Genomic DNA, 22,366 nt, shown 5'->3' on the forward strand with positions numbered 1-22,366 from the left:
CAGATATAGGAACTGGACAGATGGCTAATTGGTTAAGACCACTTAATGTGCTTCCAGAGGACCCAGGTTTGGTTCCAAGCACCCACATGGTGACTAAAACTTGTCTGAAACTCCATTTCCAGGGGATCCCACATCTTTTTCTGGCCTCTGCTGGCATCAGGCATGTACATCATATACTTACATCTATGCAGGTAAAACACTCATACACATAAAATAAAAATAAATTAAAAATCTCTTTTTAGAAAAGAATACAGATATAGCTGGGTATGATAGCGCACATCTTTAATCCCAGCACTCAGGAGGCAGAGGCAGGTGGACCTCTGTGAGTTTGAGGCCAACCAGGTTTACATGGTGAGTTCCAGGCCAGCCAATGCTACACAGTGAGACCCTGTCTCAACAAAAGAAAACAACAGAAACAGGTGTAAGGGCATGGAACAAAGGGAATTTTTATATCTGTCGTATAAACGTGAATTGGTACAATCTCTTTGGAGGAAAGTGTGGTAACACCTTGCAAAGTCATAGGTACACATCACCTATGAGCCAGAAATCCTACAGGTATAGATACTACAGAAAGGTGTGTAATAAGGAGCTCATATAAGGACCTGATACAAGGTTCCTTTAGTACAAATAACCCAAATGTCTGTCAATGGAAAGGGTCCCAGTCCAGTGTGGACTACAAAGAGAAATTCTATCTCAAAAAACAAACAGCAGAAAAAAAAATTGCCAGCAAAATGGACTGGTGAATTGTGGCATATGGCAGCACAAAAAACAAAATATTAAAGAAAAATTGCCATGAACAACATTATAATATGCTATTTGATTCCATTCACAAAAGTTTAGACACAGGCCAAACAAAAACATACTGATCAGGGATGCTTATGCAATGGTAAAACCAAGGAAATCATTGTCACAAAAGTTTGGTGATGAGGGGTTGTAGGTAGGGCAGAGCTGTACCAAGTGGGTAAGGAAAAGAGATCGTTTGGGGGGATAACTCTGGGAAACATTAAGTGGCAGTATGGAACAGACCCTGGGGTAAAACAAAGAGAAGAGGGAGCCAAGGGATGGCAGCAGGCTGAGGAGACATGTGGGCAGGACAATAGACTGGCAGCTGGGATCCCCTACTCTGTAGTGCATCTGCCATTGTACATGTATACATCATGTGCTGACTTTCAGACTAGCTTACTGCAAAAGTTTCCTAATGGTCCTCCAGCTTTAGCCCTTGTCCCATTAGTTTACTCCAAACCAACAGCCAGAGGAATCTGTTAGACCAAGTAAAATCACGTCATCCATTGCTCGTCGAACTACATGATCGAAATGCTATCCTTGAAAGTCCCTTGTGCCTGCTGTTCCTTTTGTCTAGACTGTATTTTCCCTAGATATTTCCTCTCTTTCCTTTGTCAAGATTTTTTCCCTCAGATGTCATTTTCTCAACAAAGTTTTCCAGTCTATATAAACTACTAAACTTCTTCCTCTTCTGACTTTTCTATCACTTTCTTTGCTTAATAGTTTCCTCCCTAGCTCTTATCACTCACTCTCTTACACACAGATTTTGCTTATTTAATTCATAAGTTGTCTTAACTTCAGTGGAAATTAAGCTCCATGAGGTGTGGGATTTTCGTTCCTCTCCCTTGCTTTCTCCTTAGTACTCAGAAGAGCGCTAAAATATACTCCGCACTCACTAAATGTTCACTGTGTGAGTAAATTCATCTATCCTTCCATGCAGAAACACGACACCTTTGGCCCTTTCTTCTCCCATACCCAGTTCTGTCTATTTAATTTTCTAAATATCCCTCTGTGCCTTCTCTCTCTGTTACCCTCACCACCGTTTCCCCCTGGATTATGGTGATGGACGTCTGACTTTTCTTAGCCCTGTCTTCATAGAAGCCATCTTTGTTCTCATCAACTCAAGCTATCAGACATTTTATACCTGTCCCTCCTCTACTAAAATCTTGTAATGGCTCCCCATCTCTCTCTCTCTCTCTCTCTCTCTCTCTCTCTCTCTCTCTCTCTCTCTCTCTATAAATCTCTGTGTCCCTCACATAGGGACACAAGGCCCTGAAAGATCTAGCACTTCTCTAGTTTGTCTCTTGTTACTCTTTAAACTACAATTTAAGAAGAAACAGAAAACCATTTTGTACCCTGACACATCGTTTCTGATTCATGGACTGGCTATCAGTTCCTGGTGCTGGAATGTCCTCCCACACCATTTGCACCAAGCTGACAACATCCCTTGGGATATTGCTCAAATAGCTGCCTCTTCCAGTGTTGACTACTGCAGCTCTGCCCCGGTAGGCTCCATACCTGCTTTGTGTTCCTAGAGTTTTTGTCATATCTCTCCCATAACCAACCATGTCTGTCTCTTGTCTCTTCCACAGGAAGCTAAGATTGCTGAGAATGTTTTATTTGCCTTTTAATGCCTGGTGCCTATCACCATGTCCAACACATGGTGGTGATGTAAAAAGTTTGTTATTGAATGAGTAAACAAATGATTTGTATTATTTTTGAAGAAACATAATTTTGTAATAATCAGATATATTAGTAACAAGCAACTTATGTCACTTTCAAATACTCAGGCATTCAACACATGGCTTTTACAAATTCCATTCTTGTAAAAGTAAAGAAATAGGCACAGAGCCCAGAAGAATCACTTTTAACTGTCTCTTAAGGTTCTTTCACGCTCAGAAACTTGATTCTCTCTTTATTAAAAATGCCTCAGGCACTGACGGATAATTTTTCTCATTTTTGTTCAACTTTATTCCTTCACTAGGCTGCTTTTCTCATTCACAGAAAAAGAACTTGCATCAAGCCACTATAGCCAAATGAAACATTTGTTACAATGAGATGATATGGGGAAAGCCATTGTTTTAGATGTTTTCAAAAATGGGTCTTTTCTCAAGTAGTCAGCATTGAAAATTCTCTAATGGGAATTCATTTTGGCTCAAACCAGCCTGATAACAAACACCAAAAGGACATGATTCAGAGCACTGACCATTCTATTAGATAGAATGTACTTGAATGTCATTGGTATCAAAACAGAGATTTCCTCTAATAAATGATTGATTTAATTTCTTTTTTATTTCCCAGAGAGCTCTATGAAAATAAATGATACGTTAAAAAGGTAATCTTTGTCTGGACATTTACAAGCTGTCAATACTGACCTTGAAATTCTTTTGATGAAAGTTTTTCCATGTCCTCTGGAGTAAGAGCAAGGAATCAGGACTTGAATCTTTCTATCCAATTATCCCCTCACTTAGGGCCTAATGATTACCCAATATAACAATGCCAAGGCAAATGGGCAATTGTGAAAAACAGATCTTTTCTTTGAATGTCTACTTGGTAAAATAATATATAGAAGCCACAGTGAGCTCCACTTTTATGAAACGATGGGGACTGTTAAAATACACATCAACTAAGTTGATGCCATCAATAGATTTTACAATGCAGTTTTTACTTAAATCATGAGCATCAAAGCTAGATTAAGTGATTTGAAACACAAGTAGATTATCAGGTAACATTCATGGGAAAACAAGTTTCCCACACTACAGGTTAAAGCTCGTGTTTATAGAGTATTCATTATGGATTAGGATGGGTGTTAGCCATTAGTGGTTCAAATGGGAATTAAAAATGGGTTCTTCCTTTCAGAGGTTTAGGGAGAGACCAGCAATGGACACCTCATATGTAAGAATGCAGTGTGATACACACACAATGTGGTGGGTTGCTGGATCATACATAAATGTGTGTTGGACAGTATAAAGAACTATCCAGACATTTCACAAAGTGACTGTCCTTTCACATTCCTCATCAGTAATGTATGAGAATTCCAATTGTTCTATATCCTTGTCAATTTTTGACATGGTCAGATTTTTTTTTTTTTTTGGTTTAGATTTTATGATGGGTATATACTGAGAGCTCAAAATGGTTTTAATATTTATTTCCATAATAATGAATGCCATTTCATATCTTTTAGGTCTCATTTGCCATATAGCTTCCTTGATGAAGTAGCCAAATATTTTCCTTTTAAAAAATTGGATTGTGGGGCTGGAGAGATGGCTCAGTGTTTAAGAGCACTGGAGTCTCTTGCTGAGGACCCAGGTTCGATTCCCAGCACCAACATGGTGGCTAACAATTGTCCTTCACTCCAGTTCCAGAGTATCCAACGTACTCTTCAGGCCTCCACGGACACTGTACAACAGGTTCTTGCATACATGAAGGCAAAACACTCATACACATAAAATAAAAATAAATTTAATGAAAAAATTAATTGGATCATATTAGGAGATGTCTCTGTGTCTAAAGTGTCATGGGGAACAGAATGTGGATTCCCAGAACCCACGTAAATGTGGAGTGGGTGTGGTAGTCCAGCTGTAATTCTAGCTTTTGGAAGGCAGAGACAAGGAATCCCCAAAACAAACTGGCAAGCCAGATGAGCCAAATCAGTGAGCTTTAGGTACAAGTGAGAGACCCCCATCTCAATGAGTAACGTGGAAAGCCATTGAGGAAGATTAGGCCTCTGCATTCATACAAACACATGTGTATACACCCTTGCACATACACATGCACCTCTACATATGTGAATGTGCATATGCACATGCATGCATACCACACACACATACACATGAGAAAAAATGGATTGTTATTTTCTTGTCATTAATATTTGAGAATTTGAGACAGGGTCTCCCTGTAGCCCCAGCTGTCCTGGAACTCGCTATGTAGACCAGGCTGGCCTCAAACTCACAAAGATCCACCTGCCTCTGCCCCCCAAGTGCTGGGACTAATTTTTTATAAATGCTGGATCAAATTTTTTCATCAGACATTAAATATGCAAATATTTTCTCTTGGTGCGTAGCCTATCTTTTTGTTGTCTTGCTTGTGTCTTTCAATCATTCTGAGAATAACTAATTCATCCTTTTTTTTCTTTTAGAGATAGTACATTCATTACCATATCTAAGAAACTTTTATTCAACCCAAGATCATAAAGATTGTTCCATGTTGTCTTTACACGGAGGTCTATGATCAATTTTGAATTATTTTTTGTTAAGGGCATGAGATATGTATTGAGGTTCATTTATATGTGACATGAGTAGCTACTGGTTCACATCATTCATTCTCCATAATACTACCCTCCATTGACTTAGCTTTGTATCTTTGCTGAAAATCAACTAACTTAAGAGGTATGGACCTATTTTGGGATTGCATATTCTAGTCTACCAACACACTTAGGATTCCATTTAAATAGCTATGAATTTATTTTTAACAGACATCAAAAAACTCTGGCTTTCCGATCCAGGCTGTGACTTCCCTCTGTAATTATCCAGCACTTCATATTATAGCTGACTTATTTTTTACTGCACACAGTCACTGTAAAATTGCAAACATCTATATCATAGACCTAGTATCATCAATTGCAAAACATCTTGTGAAATATTGTTATGACTTGCCACTGAAATACAAGGCTCTCCTTATAAAGAACATTAAAACATACAGTCTCTTTTAAACTTTATAAAATAGATTCAATGCAGATAAATATGCTTTAAAAACTAAGACATTTTAAGAGCCAGACTACTTGTAATATTTTACTTGGAACTAATACATAGATTCATCAAGTCCTTAAACCCTGTAGAATTTTAATTAGCTACCTGCCAAGAGCCACATACAGTGCAATGTAGCTGTGTATATGAAATGTTAACTGCTGCTGTATCCAAAGACATTCTGGAATGGATGCCTAGGGTTCTTCAGTGCTCTCCTGTTTCTTTCAATGTTATATATGTATACTTCCCCATGGGGAACTTCTCTGTGAATGCCCCCCACTGCAGAGACTACAAGGAAGAGTACCATGCAGGGATCACTGCTAATACTAATTATGGCAATGGTACATAGCACAGTAAACCATGCCAAGGCAGTCATGAGAAAATGCCTTAAGTTGGCAAAAACTACTGAAACCTTAATTCACGTGGTACATGGGACATCTAAGCTCTCCAGTTATGGTCTGTTTCTTACCCAGCCCCTTCCACCCCCACCACCTTGATCAAGGAAGTATATTATGTGGGAATAACTAACACTCAAGAAGCAATTACTACATCTACCAAGGAAGCATCCCCCAAGATGATGCCAGAAATTTAAGTAAAAGTAAATGACATTAGGCTGGGCTTGATGATGCACACCTTTAATTCCAGCACTCAGGAGTCAGAAGCAGGTGAATCTCTGTGTTATCGAAGCCAGACTGGTCTACATAGAGAGTTCTGGGCCTGCCAGGGTTACAGGGAGACCTGCCTCAAAAAAAAAAAAAAAAAAAAACAGTAAATGACATCTACGAACATTGATGGTTACTTTCTGGTAAAAGCACCCTTTCCCCTGCATATGGTCACTTAGACACATGGCTAGTAGACATGTTTTTGTAGCCAACTCTTTACAGAGTCATCTAGGTAAAGTCTTCTGTGCCTGCAGCACAGTTCCTATGAGGACCATGTTATGGTTCCCCACAGACTCATGTGTCTGAAAACTTGGTCCCCAGATGGTGCTGTTTCAGGATGCTTTGGAACTGTTAGGAGGTATGTTCTAACTGGAAGAAGTAGGTCATGGAAGGGAGGTAGCTTTTTGAGATTTATAGGCTGGCTCTGGTTCTGACTAAAGTTCTCTGCTTCTTAGCCTCCTACTTGGGTTAGATTAGAACTTCAGTATTTAAACCCGCTCAAATTATTCTATGACTTATGAAATCCCTATTCACTTCCCAGCCATCTAGTAGCTGTTCTCTGCTGGTCTTTTGACATTTCACCCTGTGTGTTAGCAAAGGACCTACAGGTTTTTTTATCACACTCCTTTTAGAGGTTTTTTTCCCCACTCATGTTCTTTAGTATGTAAGTACCCTCTTCCCTAAACCCTAGCTGCCTTAGGAAACCGAAAGTCTCCTATCAACATTGTTACCCTCCACTTCTGTTATATGCCTCTCTATTTCAAGTTGAAAATGGTCTTGAGCTGGAGAGATGGCTCAGTGGTTGAGAGCACTGGCTGCTCTTGCAGAGGACTCAGGTTCAATTCCCAGCACCCACATGGTGGCTAGCAACTATCTTGTAACTCCAGTTCCAAGGGAATCCAAGGCCCTCTGTTCTCCCCAGGCATTGCATGACACGAGTGCACTTCCATACATGCAAACAATACACATACACATAAAAATAAAAATAATATTAAATACAATATTTTTTTAAAAAGAAAATGATCTTATGAAGAAATGCAGGGTGAATATGCACTCATATTCAAAGTTCTGTTTAATTCATGGATCTCACTATTCACTGGTTGTCAAACACCCACCAAAACTATTTTAAACATTTTAATCCAGTTTTACAGTTAATTACTGTATGAAAGTCAGTCTGATATCAGCTATTCATCATCACTGAAGTTAAACTCAGAAAGCTCTCCATTTGGATTTGGGTACTTCATAGCTGACTGGTGGAACCCAAGTCCAAGGCTATTCTCCAACAGCAAGAGGAGGCAAAAAGAGGTGGTGGAGGAAACTGATAGTTTCAGGGGCTACAAATATGGAGAAGGAGCTCAAATGATGCTTATTCCAAAGCCATTGTCTAGTTCCTGACATTATCTAATTTCTATCACTGTTAGCGTTCATGGCTAGGTCATCAGTCAGCTAGTAATGGGAACTAGGAGCACAGAAACTAGGTGAGGGCCAGAACACCAATGCCCAGTGATTCCAGTCAGGCCTGAGATACACCCCAGTTTTATAAGTAGTCAAGCTTTATTTTTAAAACTACTTCCAACATCTTAGCGTATTCATTGTTGATAATTAAGTCTTATGCTCTGCTTTCTAATGACTTTGCACATGATATACTTGTTTCTGCAGCAAGCTTCCCCATAAATAAAGTAGAAAGAAGGCAGTGAAAACAGCACTGTATCAGGATGTATTGTGAAGAAGGGAGGATATGCCCTCAGTTTATACACTTTATTTTAACAGAATTTACTGAGTATATAGCATATTCCAAACACTGAAAAATCTATTGGGGGAAAGGAGAGGTTTATATAATACTAAGATGAATAAAATGGGGTTCCTGCTTGTAGTTATGTTGCTGATATAGTTTTTTTTCAGTGTGCTGTAATCATAATTACTGGCAAGCCAGAGTTATGTACCAGGGATTAAGGAGAACAAAGAATGTATGAACTCTAATCATAGACTCAATGCAGTCTTTCTGCAGCAGACATCTGAGCTGAGTTTTGAAGATGAGCAAGATGTAGCCAGGCAAAAGAAGGCAAGAAAAAGCACTCCAGCAAAGTCAGCACCACCAAGAGCAAGGGCACAGGACCAGGAAACAGACAGGGTGCAGTACGGAGACAGGAGGAAAGACAGTGGGTCACAGTGATTTGGCATTTCTAAATTGTAGAGACTGGAGGATGTCAGGAAAGGAAGGTAAAGAGGGTGTCAGCATCCAAGTTACTGAGGCCTTGGAAAACCTACCAAGGAGCCTGCCTCTTATTATAAGCAAACGTGTGCAGCTGAAGAGTCAACAAAGGTAAAACTAAATAATAAATAAATAAATAAATAAATAAATAAATAAGTAAGTAAATACTGGTAATCTGAATTGTCTCTTATTTGTTTGTATGTTTGTTGAGACTGAGTCTTGCTATGGAGCCCAGGGTAACTTGAAATGTACAAGCCTCCACCTCTGTGTGCTAGGATTTACAGGTCTGCATCACCATTCCAGGCTCTGAATTAAATTTTAGAAAGGACATTCTGTCTGCAATTTAGGGAAAGACATCAAAAGGGCAGAGGGTAAAGCAAAGCCATTAGAATGCAATAGTTTAAAAACAGAGGCCAGGGCCCAAGGATAGAAAGGAAAGGCCATAGGGTTAAGAGAGAAAATTTTCCAAAGTTATCAAATGAATATGAGGGCGGGGAGAATAAGAAGCAAAGCTTCAAGAAAGAGGCACAAATTTACCACAGGAAACCCAAGATTTCCATTTTCGATACAGAGCTTGGTGCACCTGGAGACTTCTAAAGTTAATATAATTAGTGTATATTGCTAGACTTGGAAAAGTATTTGAGAGAAATCAGAACATAAACTTGGGTAAAGTCACAAGGGTACTTGGGGGTCAATGAAGTAAAGCAAGAAGAGCAATGAGCCAGCATAGAAACCTGGAGGACACAAGGGTGGAAGTGGACAGGTGTTGAGAAAGAAGACATGACCCTGGGAATTCAGTAATAGAAGTCGAGGGAGCAAAGGATGTGAAAGGTGAGTGACTAAAAGAGAAACCACGAGGGGAGCAATAGGATGGAGATGAAGTGCTCTGACAGATTAGGAAGCGTATGATTGCTTGCATCCTCGAGCAGAGAGGACTGCAGAGGACTAAAGATGTCAGCAGAACCAGGACAACACAGTAGAAAGGGTTGATTTCAAACGAAAGGGCAGAGACAGGGACTCCCTGGGAGCAAAGGATGACTTGGACTCAAGGGAAGGTTTCTTTGGATAGGAAAGGGTTTCTAAGTTGAGGAAAACATGAAAAAGAGGAAGGGAGACAAAAATAAAGAATACAGAAAAGTGGAAAATCCACAGGGTCCAGTATTAGATGGGAGAGAGTTGTAAATGTTAGGGAGGACTGGACTTGAACATTGCACATGCAGCCCTGGGAAGCCTGGGTAGGAAGGCTGGGCACTACCAAGAGCAGAAAGATGTGCAGTGGGAAGAAATGCATGAGGGGTGATTTGACCCCTCATGATTTGACATAATTTTCTTGATAACTAGACATGTTTGTCACTGAGTCTGGGCATGTAGGTGCATGGTGTTAGGTGAGGGAGCAGGACCACTCTGGATAGTCACAGAAGGAATGTGCAGGTGAAGGGCAAGGCTGAGACTACCCAGGAAACATAAGAGGTTAGAGGATATTGTCTTTTCTACATCAGCACATGGTCACTCAACGTGGAAGCAAAAGATGTCATTTATGAGACATCTCTGGGAAGCCTCCCAAGCCTGGTTGTAAAGACAGGATGTGAAGGTATCGAGCACACAGCTAACAGAGCACCCTAGGCTGGACACAGGACAGGGGTTGCAGGCTTTGAGGAAGCAAGAGAGATGAGCGCTGTGCTCCTCCCCTTTCTCCTCATCCTGTTGGTGAGAAGCCTACCTGCCTTCACTTGCTGCAACAGTTACTGATGGAATGCCAGATAAAAAAAATAATACATTCATTATTCCAAAATTCATTTAATACTTTTTCTTTGAAAAACACAAATCACTTAAATGACCCCCCCCATAAGACCTTTCAAACTCTAAGGCTAAGAAGAAAATTATGGTTAAATGTTTAATTAATGTTTATTGTAGTTAGCATATTAGTTTTCAAAAGGTCAAATTTATGATGCAATGAAGCAATATTTTTCTACATTCTGTGTGTCTAATATATGGCACACCTGGGGCCAGCTGTCTAATAAATATCTTCTATTATTTTGTAGTATTCTTGCATGCAAGCCTGTGTGGGGCCGAGCTAGCACTGAAATTTCGAGTTGAATGAGATAACGTGAACCTTCGGCAGTCACTTCATCTCTCGGGACTCAGCTTGCAGACTTGTAAAATGATGACCTGAAATAAATCTCATGTTTTCTTCTACATTAAAAGACTGCAAGCATAATTTAATATTTTAAATTATTGCACAATTTACAGATTTATCTCTTTCCTTTTATAATATATTTTCAACCCAGCTATAATTTATTGAGCCTCAGTTTCTCATTAGAAAGAAAAATTCTGATAGTAGCATTCTAGGATATAGAATCGACTTTACCACAGTTTTCTGTTCCCATTTCTCTACTTTCTATTCACACTTACCGTTTAGAGGGTTCGTTCCTGAAAGTTCAGATATTCATTTGCTCTTCTGTTTTCTGTTGCTATGACAAATATCCAAGCTTATAAAGAATTTCATTTGTTTCACAAGTCTGATGGCTAGAGGGTCCAAACAGCATGGTGCTAGCATGCTAGTGAGGGTTTCTGGCAGCTTCACCTCATAGTGGAGAAACAGAAACAGATCAGACTGCATGCAGAAGGGTACAAGCCTGGGTTTAAAACAGCACATTCACACAGGAGCAGATGTACTCTGTGGGAACAGCATTAATCCCATCCCAGGTACTGTTTCCTGTTTCCATGATCTAACTACCTTCCACCAGGCCCCACCTCTGAAGGAGCCTTCTACCTCTCAAAGTTTCCAGCATGCAAACCTTGAGAGACACACTCAAACCAAACCCAAATCACAGCAGCCTTCTGTGACCACACCTTTCAGGAGACTACACACTGCCATCTCCTTAAGTCCCAGCTCTAATCCCAGCTGGCCATCTCTGTGACCTCCAAGTTTGAGATCGAGTAGACTACCAGAAAATGCAGAGACAGATCCTATAGAGAGCATGCTGAACAGGGGCTCTGAGTAGCCCCTCCGGCATACTGTACAGTATGCTATGCAGGAAATAATCAAAATGCCAATATCTTTGTCCCCCGACTCAGACATTTCTCTTGTCACCAGATCAAATTTCAGCAGAATGGTAACTGTATGTCTTAAAACACACTTTCCCTTCAAAATCAGTGTTCAGTTCTAGTAGATCAAAGGATTTTTTTCCCTCTGTAATTGTAAGATGACTTCTCTTTGCATTTAGAGACCCTTAGACCATCAGAACCCAAAGAAAAGCAAAGGAAGCAGGAAGCAGACATAAAGGAGAAAAGAGCACAGATCTCTTTAGACAGTCCTGACACCGCTATAACTAAAGCTGGCAGGTGGCTAATGCTGACTCTTGTAGTCTTGGCAGTTCTGCTGCCCGATCGCTAGCTGGATTCGAAAGAGGTGCCTAGTGAGTTGTGCACAATTCCCTTTGACTAGCCAGCCACTTCTCAGGTTGGCGTTCATTGTGTTCCCACCTCACAGGTTGGAGTTTCATTTTCTTCTGTAAGGAGTCCTGTTAGGCACAAAATCTCTGGGTGGGTACCCTTGACAGTGACCACTTGCAGTCAATGCTTTCTGAATTAGGGCACATAAAATATTGATGAGTAGCATTCATTAAGATCTCTCAGCTTCCATTTAGGTATAGAAGTTGGAAAGAATGCCACTCCTACTTTCACAACAAAAATTTTAAAAGCTGATTCACCTACATCAGAACTTTTCACAGACCCATCAGAGATTACAGGGCAATAACGCAGGAAGGACAGGGGCCTCTAAGTACAGATGCGACATGAGAAGTAGCTCTCCTGCAGCAGAGCACCTGACGACAATAAGCCCACTGTGTGTGTGAGCAGGAAGACTGCAGCCCAAACTCTATAATGAATTGATACATTTTAATGATTTGTGCATTTGAGTGATTTAGCAGAGCGTGAAAGCGTAGAACCTACAGAAGCAACAGACATGGGGAGAACTGGCATATACTCTCGGGCTCTGCTGCACAGACCTCAGAGTGCCCACAAGGAAGACTGGGCTCAGGGTATCCAGCGAAAGCCTCTGATGACAGTGAGGTGTGCCTCAGAGGAGCTAAAGACCTGGGGGAGCCACTGTGTCTCGATTCCCCTGCAGCCTGAGCAGTTCTGCTTTCTCTTTGCCCTCTGTCCCCCTTCTAGCATTGAGCCCAGGCCCACTCCTGCTCTTCTGCCTCAGACCTCTAGACTAGTTTCCTAACCCAGACTAGCTTAGTCCTCTAGCATAGTTTATTAGACCCTCCACAGGCTGTCCCCACCCCCACCTTGCCCTTAGCCTCCTAACCTAACTGCCTCAGACCTGCTTACCACCCTGACAAGTATACTGTACATCACTCATCAAAGGAGCTTCTTTTTGCAACATATGGCTATTACAGAGTTCCACAACTGATCACACACAGACAATATATGTCTGAGAGATGCCCAGTCCTAAGTGACATATCTACAGTGGACTCTCTACACCTAAGGCTCATGGAACATAGTGGAATGGGGGGTAGAGAGAATACAAATACATCCCACAACTCTCACTAGCAAAGCTTCCTCATACAACAAAGTTCAATGCACATAGAAGGTCACAACTGGTCAAGTTTTAGAGAACAAGATATTGCAGAGTACATGTCTCTGGATAGGACTCCTATATTAAGTCTCACCCACCCATGGCTCAGGAACCATGTGGAAGAGGGGGTGAAAACATTTTTAACAGCCAGGACTGGTGCATGAACATAAGGCAACCGAGACTTTCAGGCCACTGGTAACTTGTTCATATGACTTGTAATGAGGTGACAGCTTGCACAAGACTCATGCTGACTCAATCAGACAAAAGCTCAGCGTAGAACTGGGAAAATGGGCAGGAGACCCCAACACTACCCAAAGAACTATTGGCATCTGGTTACTGCTGAGTGAGGGAGAGTAGATCTTCTTTATCGGAGTGACTCTAGATAGGCTGAGTAGACTCTAGTGGATGAATTTGCACGGAGGAACATCTGGGTACAAGAGCCTGACCAGACAGGACTTAACATATATGACAATATGCATGAAATCCAGTGGAGGGGGCGCTAAGAGAGGGTGCGATAGGGGAGGGGGTCTAAATTTGAATAAGATCTATTATATAAAATGCACAAAAACTCAATAAAAGTATTAATAAAAACTGGGATAAAAGCTGGAGGCCTAGAGAAGGGCAGGAAAGCCACAGGGCATGAGTGCAGACCTCTGGAGCTGGGAAGGGAACAGGAGACCCTCTATTCTGAGTGTTGCAAGGAAGGTGTGCCCCCAGCCCCCATAAGAACCACTGAAGATCATCAGACAGTTTGACTGTGGTGGGAGGAATGAGTGGGATCATGAGGAGGTCTGATCCCCAAGGCCCAGGGACAGAGGTGAGCCTGAGACCACAGAGGAACAAGGAAAGCAGAGTGCTTCTGCCTTGACAGGCAGGGGTCTAGTGACGGTCTAGAACAGGAGAGGGAACAGAAGTGAGTCAAAAGACCCTCTCAGAGGCAGAGGGTCACAAGAAAGCCTAAAGCTTCCTACCCAACGACAAGCAAAATAACACTAGATACAGAAATATTAACACAACCAAACTGACAGATTATGCCATGGACTCAATAACAGAAAGGAACGAACTACTGAGACAAAAATACTACTAACAGTTTTGAACATTCAAGGAAATCACCGAGAGTAAAGAGATAAGCCATGGGTTGGGAGAAAATAAAAAGAAACTGAATTTGTATGTGAAATATGTAAACATATAGATGAACAACAAATAAGCAGACAGCCTAAGAGAAACATGGGCCAGACCTGAGCAGGCATTTCTCCAAGATTCTCAAAGACTTTATTTTATTTTGTTTTGCTTCCTCCTTTTCTTTCTTTTTTTTTCTTTTATTCAATTTTTTTTTTTGAGATAGGGTCCCCCAGTATTCCCAGCTGGCCTGGAACTCATTATGTGGACCACCTGGCCTGGAACTCACTATGTAGACCAGGTTGGCCTTGAACTCATAGAGATCGGCTGCTTCCCGAGTGCTGGGACTGAAGGCATGTGCCACCACACCCAGCTCCAAAGATTTTATTTTAAATTCAAGTAAAAACCATAATGAGGTTACCAGATTGGCTAAATTAGAGATTGGCAGAAATGATGCTGGAAAAGATAAAGCAAAGGAAGTTGGCTGTAAATTTGTATACCCACTTTAGAAAACTATTTTAGCAATATTTACTACAGCTAAGTCCACCTGAAACTTATGACCTAGCTCTTCTACTCCTAAGAATCCAGAAGAAATTAGCATGTATGTTAAGACATGTTCAATTATGTTTATAATACCAAAAATCAGGAAACCATACAAGTAAATTGTGGTACGTAAATACAATGAAGTACTCCAGATAGGCACTTCTAGAACCCATTCCCCACATCTGCCAACAACTAAACCACCATGCCACTGGGAGGGAAGCCACATAGATCTTGCAACTCTGACCCCAGTTGGTACTCCAAGAGCCCGTCTCCCTACCAGGTAGGCACCCCCAGAGTCCATCCCCACACCCACCAACCACCCGACCCACTATATTGCCCAGGCACTGAGTGGTGTCCTGTGACTTCAACCCCAGTGGGGACCTTGATCCCAGGAAGGGATCTCCAGACTAGCCACCACTCTACCTACCTCTACCTGAGGTGTGTGTGACAGCTTGCACCCAGCCTCCAGGGAGTACCACTGTGAAATGATGAAATCCATAGGTAAATGGATGGAGCTGGAAACAATCATCTTGAGTGAGGTAACCAGGACTTAGAAAGATAAGTGTTAGGTGTTTTTGTCTCATATGTTGATGCTAGCTTTGGCTCTTTAGATATGTGTGTTTCATTTGGAATACCCATAGAGGTCAGGAAACAAAGACAGGACCATGGGGGTGAGGAGGCTTTCAAGAGAGGAGAGATAGAATGTAGGGATATGAAAGGGGAAAAGGGTATTAACGGAACAGAAATGATTAAATGAGATGGGAGGCAGAACGGACAGAGAAGAGGAGGGAATAAAAGGAGGGATATCTAATACTACAGATGTTTTAAAAAAGTCATATGGAAATTTACAACTGTAAAAACGTCCTAAAATATACACATATACATATATGAAAACTTTAAACGGAGTTACCCTATAACAGGGCAACAATGCTCCTACTAAACACCACAGACTAACAAATAAAAACCCAGTACCAAGAAAGGGTTAATTCTTTCAGAGTTGTTGACCAGTGGGACCCCATAGACCTCCAAACATTACTGGTTATTACCATTGTTCTTGATTACCCTCCAGAACCTGATAGTACGACCCTATTGCTGTAGGCACAACATATTTGAATCATTGAACATTGAGAAATCAAGCTGGTACTGACCTCAAAGCTTCATCCCTCCTAGCTAACTTTCATGGTGCTAGAAGATACTATGCAAACTATGGGAAGAAAAAAATAATAATCAATTGTAACTAACAGTGAACTCTGCAAGTACAGTTACAACTGTCCTGGCAAGATATGCCCAGTGGTGCAATAGAGGCATAAATGTTTTGGATTTAAGACCAGCTCCACAAGATGGAACCTATACCAAGCACCATCAATGGGGCAAAGAACCTATAGCTAGATAGTTCATAGACCCTATGGGAGAAGCTACTACTATTATTTTGCTAAATGAACATAGTATTAAACTGACTCCTAATGACTTATAATTATACCCATAGATTGGTGACTCTCTCAACCCTCATCAAACAGGTTTTGTTTTTTTCAGAAGATGGCAATTAACACAGAGACTCACAACTGGTCAGTGTACAAGCAGAGAATAAGAAACTGTAGCGTGCTCATCCCTAAAAGAACACCTATATTACACCCCCCACCCAAGGCTCAGGGAACATCTCAGAAGAGGGGTAGGAAGATTTCAAGAGGCAGAGGCAGTAAACGACTACAGCAAAACTTTTTTTTTTTTACATATAACAGGGGAGTTACACACATAAACTCACAGCAGTTGTGACAGTGTGCATAAGACATGCTCAAGCTAAAGCCAGACAAAATCCCAGTATGAAGTGGGGAGGTGGGCACAAAGTCCCACACCTAGCTGAGGCACTATTGGTGACTGACAGCTGCTGGAAGAGGGAGAGTCAGTTTCCTTTAAGGATGTGACCTCTGGTGGTTGACCATGCTCAAGGGGATGGACCCACACCAAGAGTATTTGAACAACACAAATTGGTCTGATGAGGTTTAGAAAAATGGGCATGTGGGACTGGAGGGATGGCTCAGAGGTTAAGATCACTGACTGTTATTCTTTGAATCCCAGCACCCACATGGTAACTAACAACTGTCTGTAACTCCAGTTCCAGGGAATCTGATGCCCTCTTTTGACCACCACGGGCATTTTATGGCATGGATGCACTTATATACACACAGGCAATACACTCATACACATAAAATAAAAATAAATAAATAAATAAATAAATAAATAAAAATGGACATGAAATTTAGAGGTAAGGAGGTAGGTTTGGATCTGAGGAGATAGTGAGAGGGTTGGATGTGATTAAAATATATTATATGAAACTCTCAAAATTAATAAAAATATTACCAATTATAAAAAAAGTGGTTATGAATGATTGGGGCATAATTTATTGAGAAGAGTCATGAATCAGCCTTCTGAATCACAGGAGTGTTCTACATCTCAAGATCCTGATGTTTACTTGATGTGTACATAAATAAACTTCATCCTATAGCACACTTAACTTGACTACATGACCTCAGGTCAATACACTACATAGAAACTATCACTTAGAGCATAGTTCAAGGGCTCAAGACAGTGCATGCAGAGCAAACCAGGACTGACTAGGCGTACAAGACGTTGCCACAGCCCTGACCCTGCGCATTTCCTATCAGCCTCCAATGGATGAGAAACACGCACTAGATCTGTAGCCTGTGGTAGATTGATCTAGATGAAACCTCAATTCTTTTATTTTCTAAACTTATTCAATGTGAGAAGAAAAATCTTTCCTTTTTAAAAACTGCAGAGTAAGCTAGATGTAGTGGTACACGTTTTTAGTCCCAGCATTTGGGAGGGAGATGCAAGCAGATCTCTGTGAGTTCAAGGCCAGCCTGGTCTACATAGCAAGCTGGGGCTACAGGGAGACCCTGCCTCAAAAAAAAAAAAAAATGCAGAGCAAACATTTTCCTCTAATGTTTTGAAACAGAGGCATTTGTTTTTATATACTATTAACTGATATACCACAATGTCTTCCAGGTTTTTCTATTAAGGGAATGAAATTTTTTATTATACCATCATGAGCTTAAATAAACCAAGATTACTACATTGTGTTGCGCCTGAACACAGTGTGTTATAATGGACCCTGCCAACCCTCTGAGGGGGCATAGCTACATCAGCCTCTAGGCCTTGGTCTGTACCTGCTGAGGAAAGTGCAGTTGTTCCCAGCAGAGTAGCGGCTCATACCTCCATTTCTGCCACTGAGGCAGCTACTCTGTACTTGTCTGTGGGCAACATATACAGTACTCAGGCCTTCCAATAGCTTTCCAAGCATATAGAGGCCCCCTCCCTGGGCCCGAGGAGGAGGAAAGTGCCATCTACACCCCCACACTGTGTGGAGGGCCACACATGGCCCATCAAGATTGCCCCCTGTCTCCATATGAGTCTTTCTTCTTAACTTGATTGTTTTTTATCTTCAATATGAATGAGAAGTCCACAAGTCTGACTCAGAATTAACCAGTTTCCTCCAGTCCCTTGCTGAGGTGTGCAGCACCCATGACCGGTGTTAGATATCACTTTTATAATTCCAATACTAATATCCTGTTACTGTAACTTTAAGTTGAACTCTATGAAATTGTTTTGCTGGTTATTTTTTAACCTAAAAGAATTGCAATTTCTTATGTTTCAAATTTACAGGTTTAATCAAGATGGGCTTTTCAGAGAACTGAACTTCAGGTCAGAGTTGAGCCAAAGGAAAAGAAGATTCTTAATGGACACACCCAAATACTAAAGCATCCTCCGTGCAGCATCTTACCTTGGCTTTCAGAGCAGCACACAGTTCTTGTTGCCTTTTCCTGTCCTTAGCCAGTGTGCTCTCCATTTCATGAGCTGCACAGGCCTCAAGGAGAGTGAGCACAGCCTGCTGTATAAAGTCCTTCTTGCTCTTATTCCAATTTTCTATCAGGACTTTTCGCTGCTCTCTAGTAAAACGATATCGGTCACAATATTTCTCATGTTCTACCTAAAAGGGTAACAGATGGTGATTAGCATTCTGAGATGGGCCTATATTTTATGTCATTGTTATAAATGAATAAAATTCATTATAAGGAGTGATTTCAAACAATTAGGGTCAAACATCTTAACAATACCAGAAACAAGGTTCAAGCTTGTTTTCAGAGCCTGTATTTGACTGGCATCTAAGAACAAGCCACTTAATTCCTTGGTTTCCTTCCTTCTGGCAGCAGATGCTTCTTCCAAGAGTGAAGCTCAGCTTTGGGAAGCACAACGTCCAGGAAAATATGGGAAGAGGGAGCCTGAGGAGTTTGAAAGTCCAGGCAGGTGATTCTGAAACATTCCTCAAACAAAGTTGTCTTCTGAAGATGAGAGTACTGTCCAGAATGGACCACACCTGTGCATATTATTAAAGCTCTACATGGCTAGAGTTTAGAAAAGAAGTTAACAAGAAGGACAAGGGTGACCCACCTAAAGTAATGGTAGACTTAATCAGGAACATGATGAACCAGACAGACCATGGTCTCACTTAAGCCAGACACAAAAATCCATTCTGTAAACTTCTTAGCTTTGTTCTATAAGGCTAAAAATATATCTAACATTTGTCAAACATCAATGAAAGAAAGCATACACCATGCAGAAATGCATACTAATCAATTCAATGTAGGAAGTAAATGCAAAAATCTTTATTATATCAATAGCAATAAAATATAAAAAGTTAAACATGACACTAACTGTAGAAGCAAATAGAACTGGTAGGAAATAAAAATAGACCTCTTGTTTAATCAATTATGAATTTTTAAAATAATGATGAGTTGCTTATTAAATAATAGGTACCTGTCAAAGACCAGAATTAGAATAAATATAGTGGGATAGAACTGAACAGGATAAGAAGGATGACAGAAGGTGGCTGTGTGACCTTTACCTAAGTCCCTTTATCAGACATTAAAGACTTCCTCATTCATCCTCACATTTGCTGAGTTTTCACAAGACTGACAGAAAATAATCTGTAAATACATGTATGTGTAAAATTCATGCCTTAATTTGAAACAGCTGCAGAACTGCAGTGTACAATGTTTCTTAGCACAGCTCATTTAAAACTTAAATCTCAGCTTGCTACATGTGTGTTATCAGATGAATTACTACTGAACTAATTGGCAGCACAGTAACTTCTACGTCCTTGCTTTTGTGGTCTTGCCCACTACAGAATGAAACAATAATTTCTCAGTTCCTTTTCAGGAACCTTTCAGTTGTGCCTTTGGTCTCTGAGGTCCATGTGAGAGTCAGGCAAAGCTGTGGTGATGGAGAGATTAGTGACACTGTGCAGTGAAAGCACTGGTTTTCCGAGTCCTATAAGAACTGATATGTGGCAGGCTCTATGGGTAGAAGGCAGGCATTCCACTTTGGGACAAGATCCAGATGTGACAGAATCTTTGCAGGTGAACTGGTGATGGCCAAACACATGGGGGTCATGTGCCAGCTGGGAAACTACTGTTAAGGTCTTCAGGCAAGTGGTTACAGACAGGCCCCCACCTTCTTCTGGTTCACAGGTTTCAAAAATGACCTACACAGGTCTGCAGCCTATTGCATTATCTTCTTTAATGGAGGAAGAAGAATGTTTAGAGCACTATTTAAAAGATATATATTTAGCTTAATAATTAAGGATCACTAAACCATGCAGATCACCAGCACGTAGGAAGAAAGGGATGTACTCACCAAATCATGTCTAGATTTGTGGGGAAAATATCTTTGTAACATGTCCAAATACAGAGTCCTTCTGCCAAGGAGATTTCCAGAATACTGATCTAAAACAGTCTGGTAAATCCAGTGGTCTTCTTCACTTAGTTGCAAGTTTCTAGAAGTAATAAAAATGTCACAGCAATGAAAGTGTGGTACATCTACTCAGTGGAGTCCTACTTAGTAAGAAAAGATAAAATTATGAAATTTGCAGGTAAATGGAATTAGAGAGTGTTATACTAAGTGAAGTAACACAAACACAGAAAAGCAAGCAACGTATGTTTTCACTCATTTGTGGATTGTAGTATCAATCCCTTATATGTGAGTATATAAATTCTGATGTAACACCAGGAGCCAGGTAAAGCAAAGGATACATGAAGGTAAAGGAAAAGAAACAACCTGAAAGGGGGTAGTAGGAAACAGATGTTACCTGAGGGAGGTAGAAAAAGTGGGAGTAATTGGCAGGGAGGAGAGGAGGGAGGGACATGCAAGGGATCATAGTGTGGGGGAGTGAGGGAACTCAGGAGAGGAAAGATGGAGGGAGTCAGGAGGTATTGGAGATAATGGGGGCACTGTGACTAGGGAGGGAGGGAGGAGGGAGGTCATATGGGAAACATATGAGTAGAGATGAATGAATCTTAGGGGGCTAGAAAACCTAGAGGGAAAAGTGATGCCCAAGAAACCCTGTGAGAAATGCACATAGAGTGTCTGAACATTAATGCATATGTATACCTAGGAGCTGCTTGGTAGGGAACACAGTGCCAGATAAAGAAACCTCCCTAGAGTAACAAACATGCCATACAGCATTCATTAAAGAAGTTTCTTTTTGCAACAGATGGAGGCTACTGCAGAGTTGCACATCTGGTCAGGCACAGAGAACATACACCTGGGAGATGCCTGGTACTAGGTGACACATCTGTAGTCGAACCTCTACAATTAAGGCTCATGGAATATAGTGGAATAAGGGGTAAAGAGAGAGATAATGCACCCCTCAAGTCTCACCGGTGAAGCTTCCATGTTCATCAGAGTGTGATACACACAGAAGGCCACAACTGGCCAAGTTTTGGAGAATAAGAGACTGTAGAGTGTATGATGGTACTCCTATATGGAACCTCACCCACCCATGGCTCAGGGACCATTGCGGAAGAAGAGGCAGAAAGACTGTAAGAGCCAGGGATGGTTCATGAACACCTGAGGTAGAAGCTTCCAGGTCACTGGAGGCTTGCACGAGTGAGCCTGCGGCAGCAGTAGCATCAAACACAGGACCTGTGTCAGCTCAATTAAACAAGGGCCCAAAGAGAAGGTGAGAAATAGGTGGCAGGCCAGCACTAGATTGAGAACTATTTGAGACTGATTTCTGCTGAGTGAGGGAGAGTATGACTTACATATGACCACTGGATGGGCTGACTGGACTCCAGTGGATGCATTTACACTGAAGGACATTTGGGTGCAAACACCTGAATGAATAGGACTCAGCATGTATGGCAGAGTGCATAGGGTTCGGTGGGGTGATAGGGGGAAGCATGGATGGGGGAGGGGGTCTGAATTTGAGTGGGAAATGTATGAAATTTTAAAAGCTCAACTGAAAAAAAAATGTCACAACACATAGGTAGCCAATCATGGAGTCTACTGAATTTGGAACTGTTCAAGTTCTACCCAAGTGGTAATAACTGCAGATGAGGCTTCTTTTGGAAACAGAGTTGCACTATGCTGCCCAGGTTGGTCTCAAGGGATTCTCCAGCCTCTGCCTGAGGAACTGCCACCATGAGAATGCACCAACACACCCAGCTGAGGCTTTGCTTTCCTTGATGCTAGCCAATGTAATGTCTGTTCCAGATGTCTCTAAATCCAAAAAGAATGGATTCTTTCAATCCTTGATTTGGTTTCACCACAGTTCCAGGCATAATAGAAGGAGGTGGTGAGATGCAATGTTTTTTAAAAATATATATGCTACCTTGCCTACAGCAATATTTTAAAAACC

The 22,366-nt window shown here is 41.2% G+C and overlaps 1 protein-coding gene across 7 annotated transcripts in view; it reads right to left on the bottom strand.

Moving 5' to 3' along the window:
- The window catches only part of Ccdc148 (coiled-coil domain containing 148), a 376,894-nt gene that overhangs the window by 164,418 nt on the left and 190,110 nt on the right, over positions 1 to 22,366 (bottom strand). For all 7 annotated transcript variants that reach the window (XM_008842508.3, XM_029568022.1, XM_029568021.1 and 4 more), the window contains 2 exons: positions 20,365 to 20,503; positions 18,452 to 18,658 (listed from right to left, as the gene is read on the bottom strand). In XM_008842508.3, coding sequence (XP_008840730.2) covers positions 18,452 to 18,658; positions 20,365 to 20,503 — 346 coding nt within the window. The remainder of the gene's footprint in view (positions 1 to 18,451; positions 18,659 to 20,364; positions 20,504 to 22,366) is intronic.

The sequence above is a fragment of the Nannospalax galili genome, unplaced genomic scaffold, assembly GCF_000622305.1.
Source record: "Nannospalax galili isolate Female #2095 unplaced genomic scaffold, S.galili_v1.0 scaffold640, whole genome shotgun sequence".
Classification (NCBI taxonomy): domain Eukaryota; kingdom Metazoa; phylum Chordata; class Mammalia; order Rodentia; family Spalacidae; genus Nannospalax; species Nannospalax galili.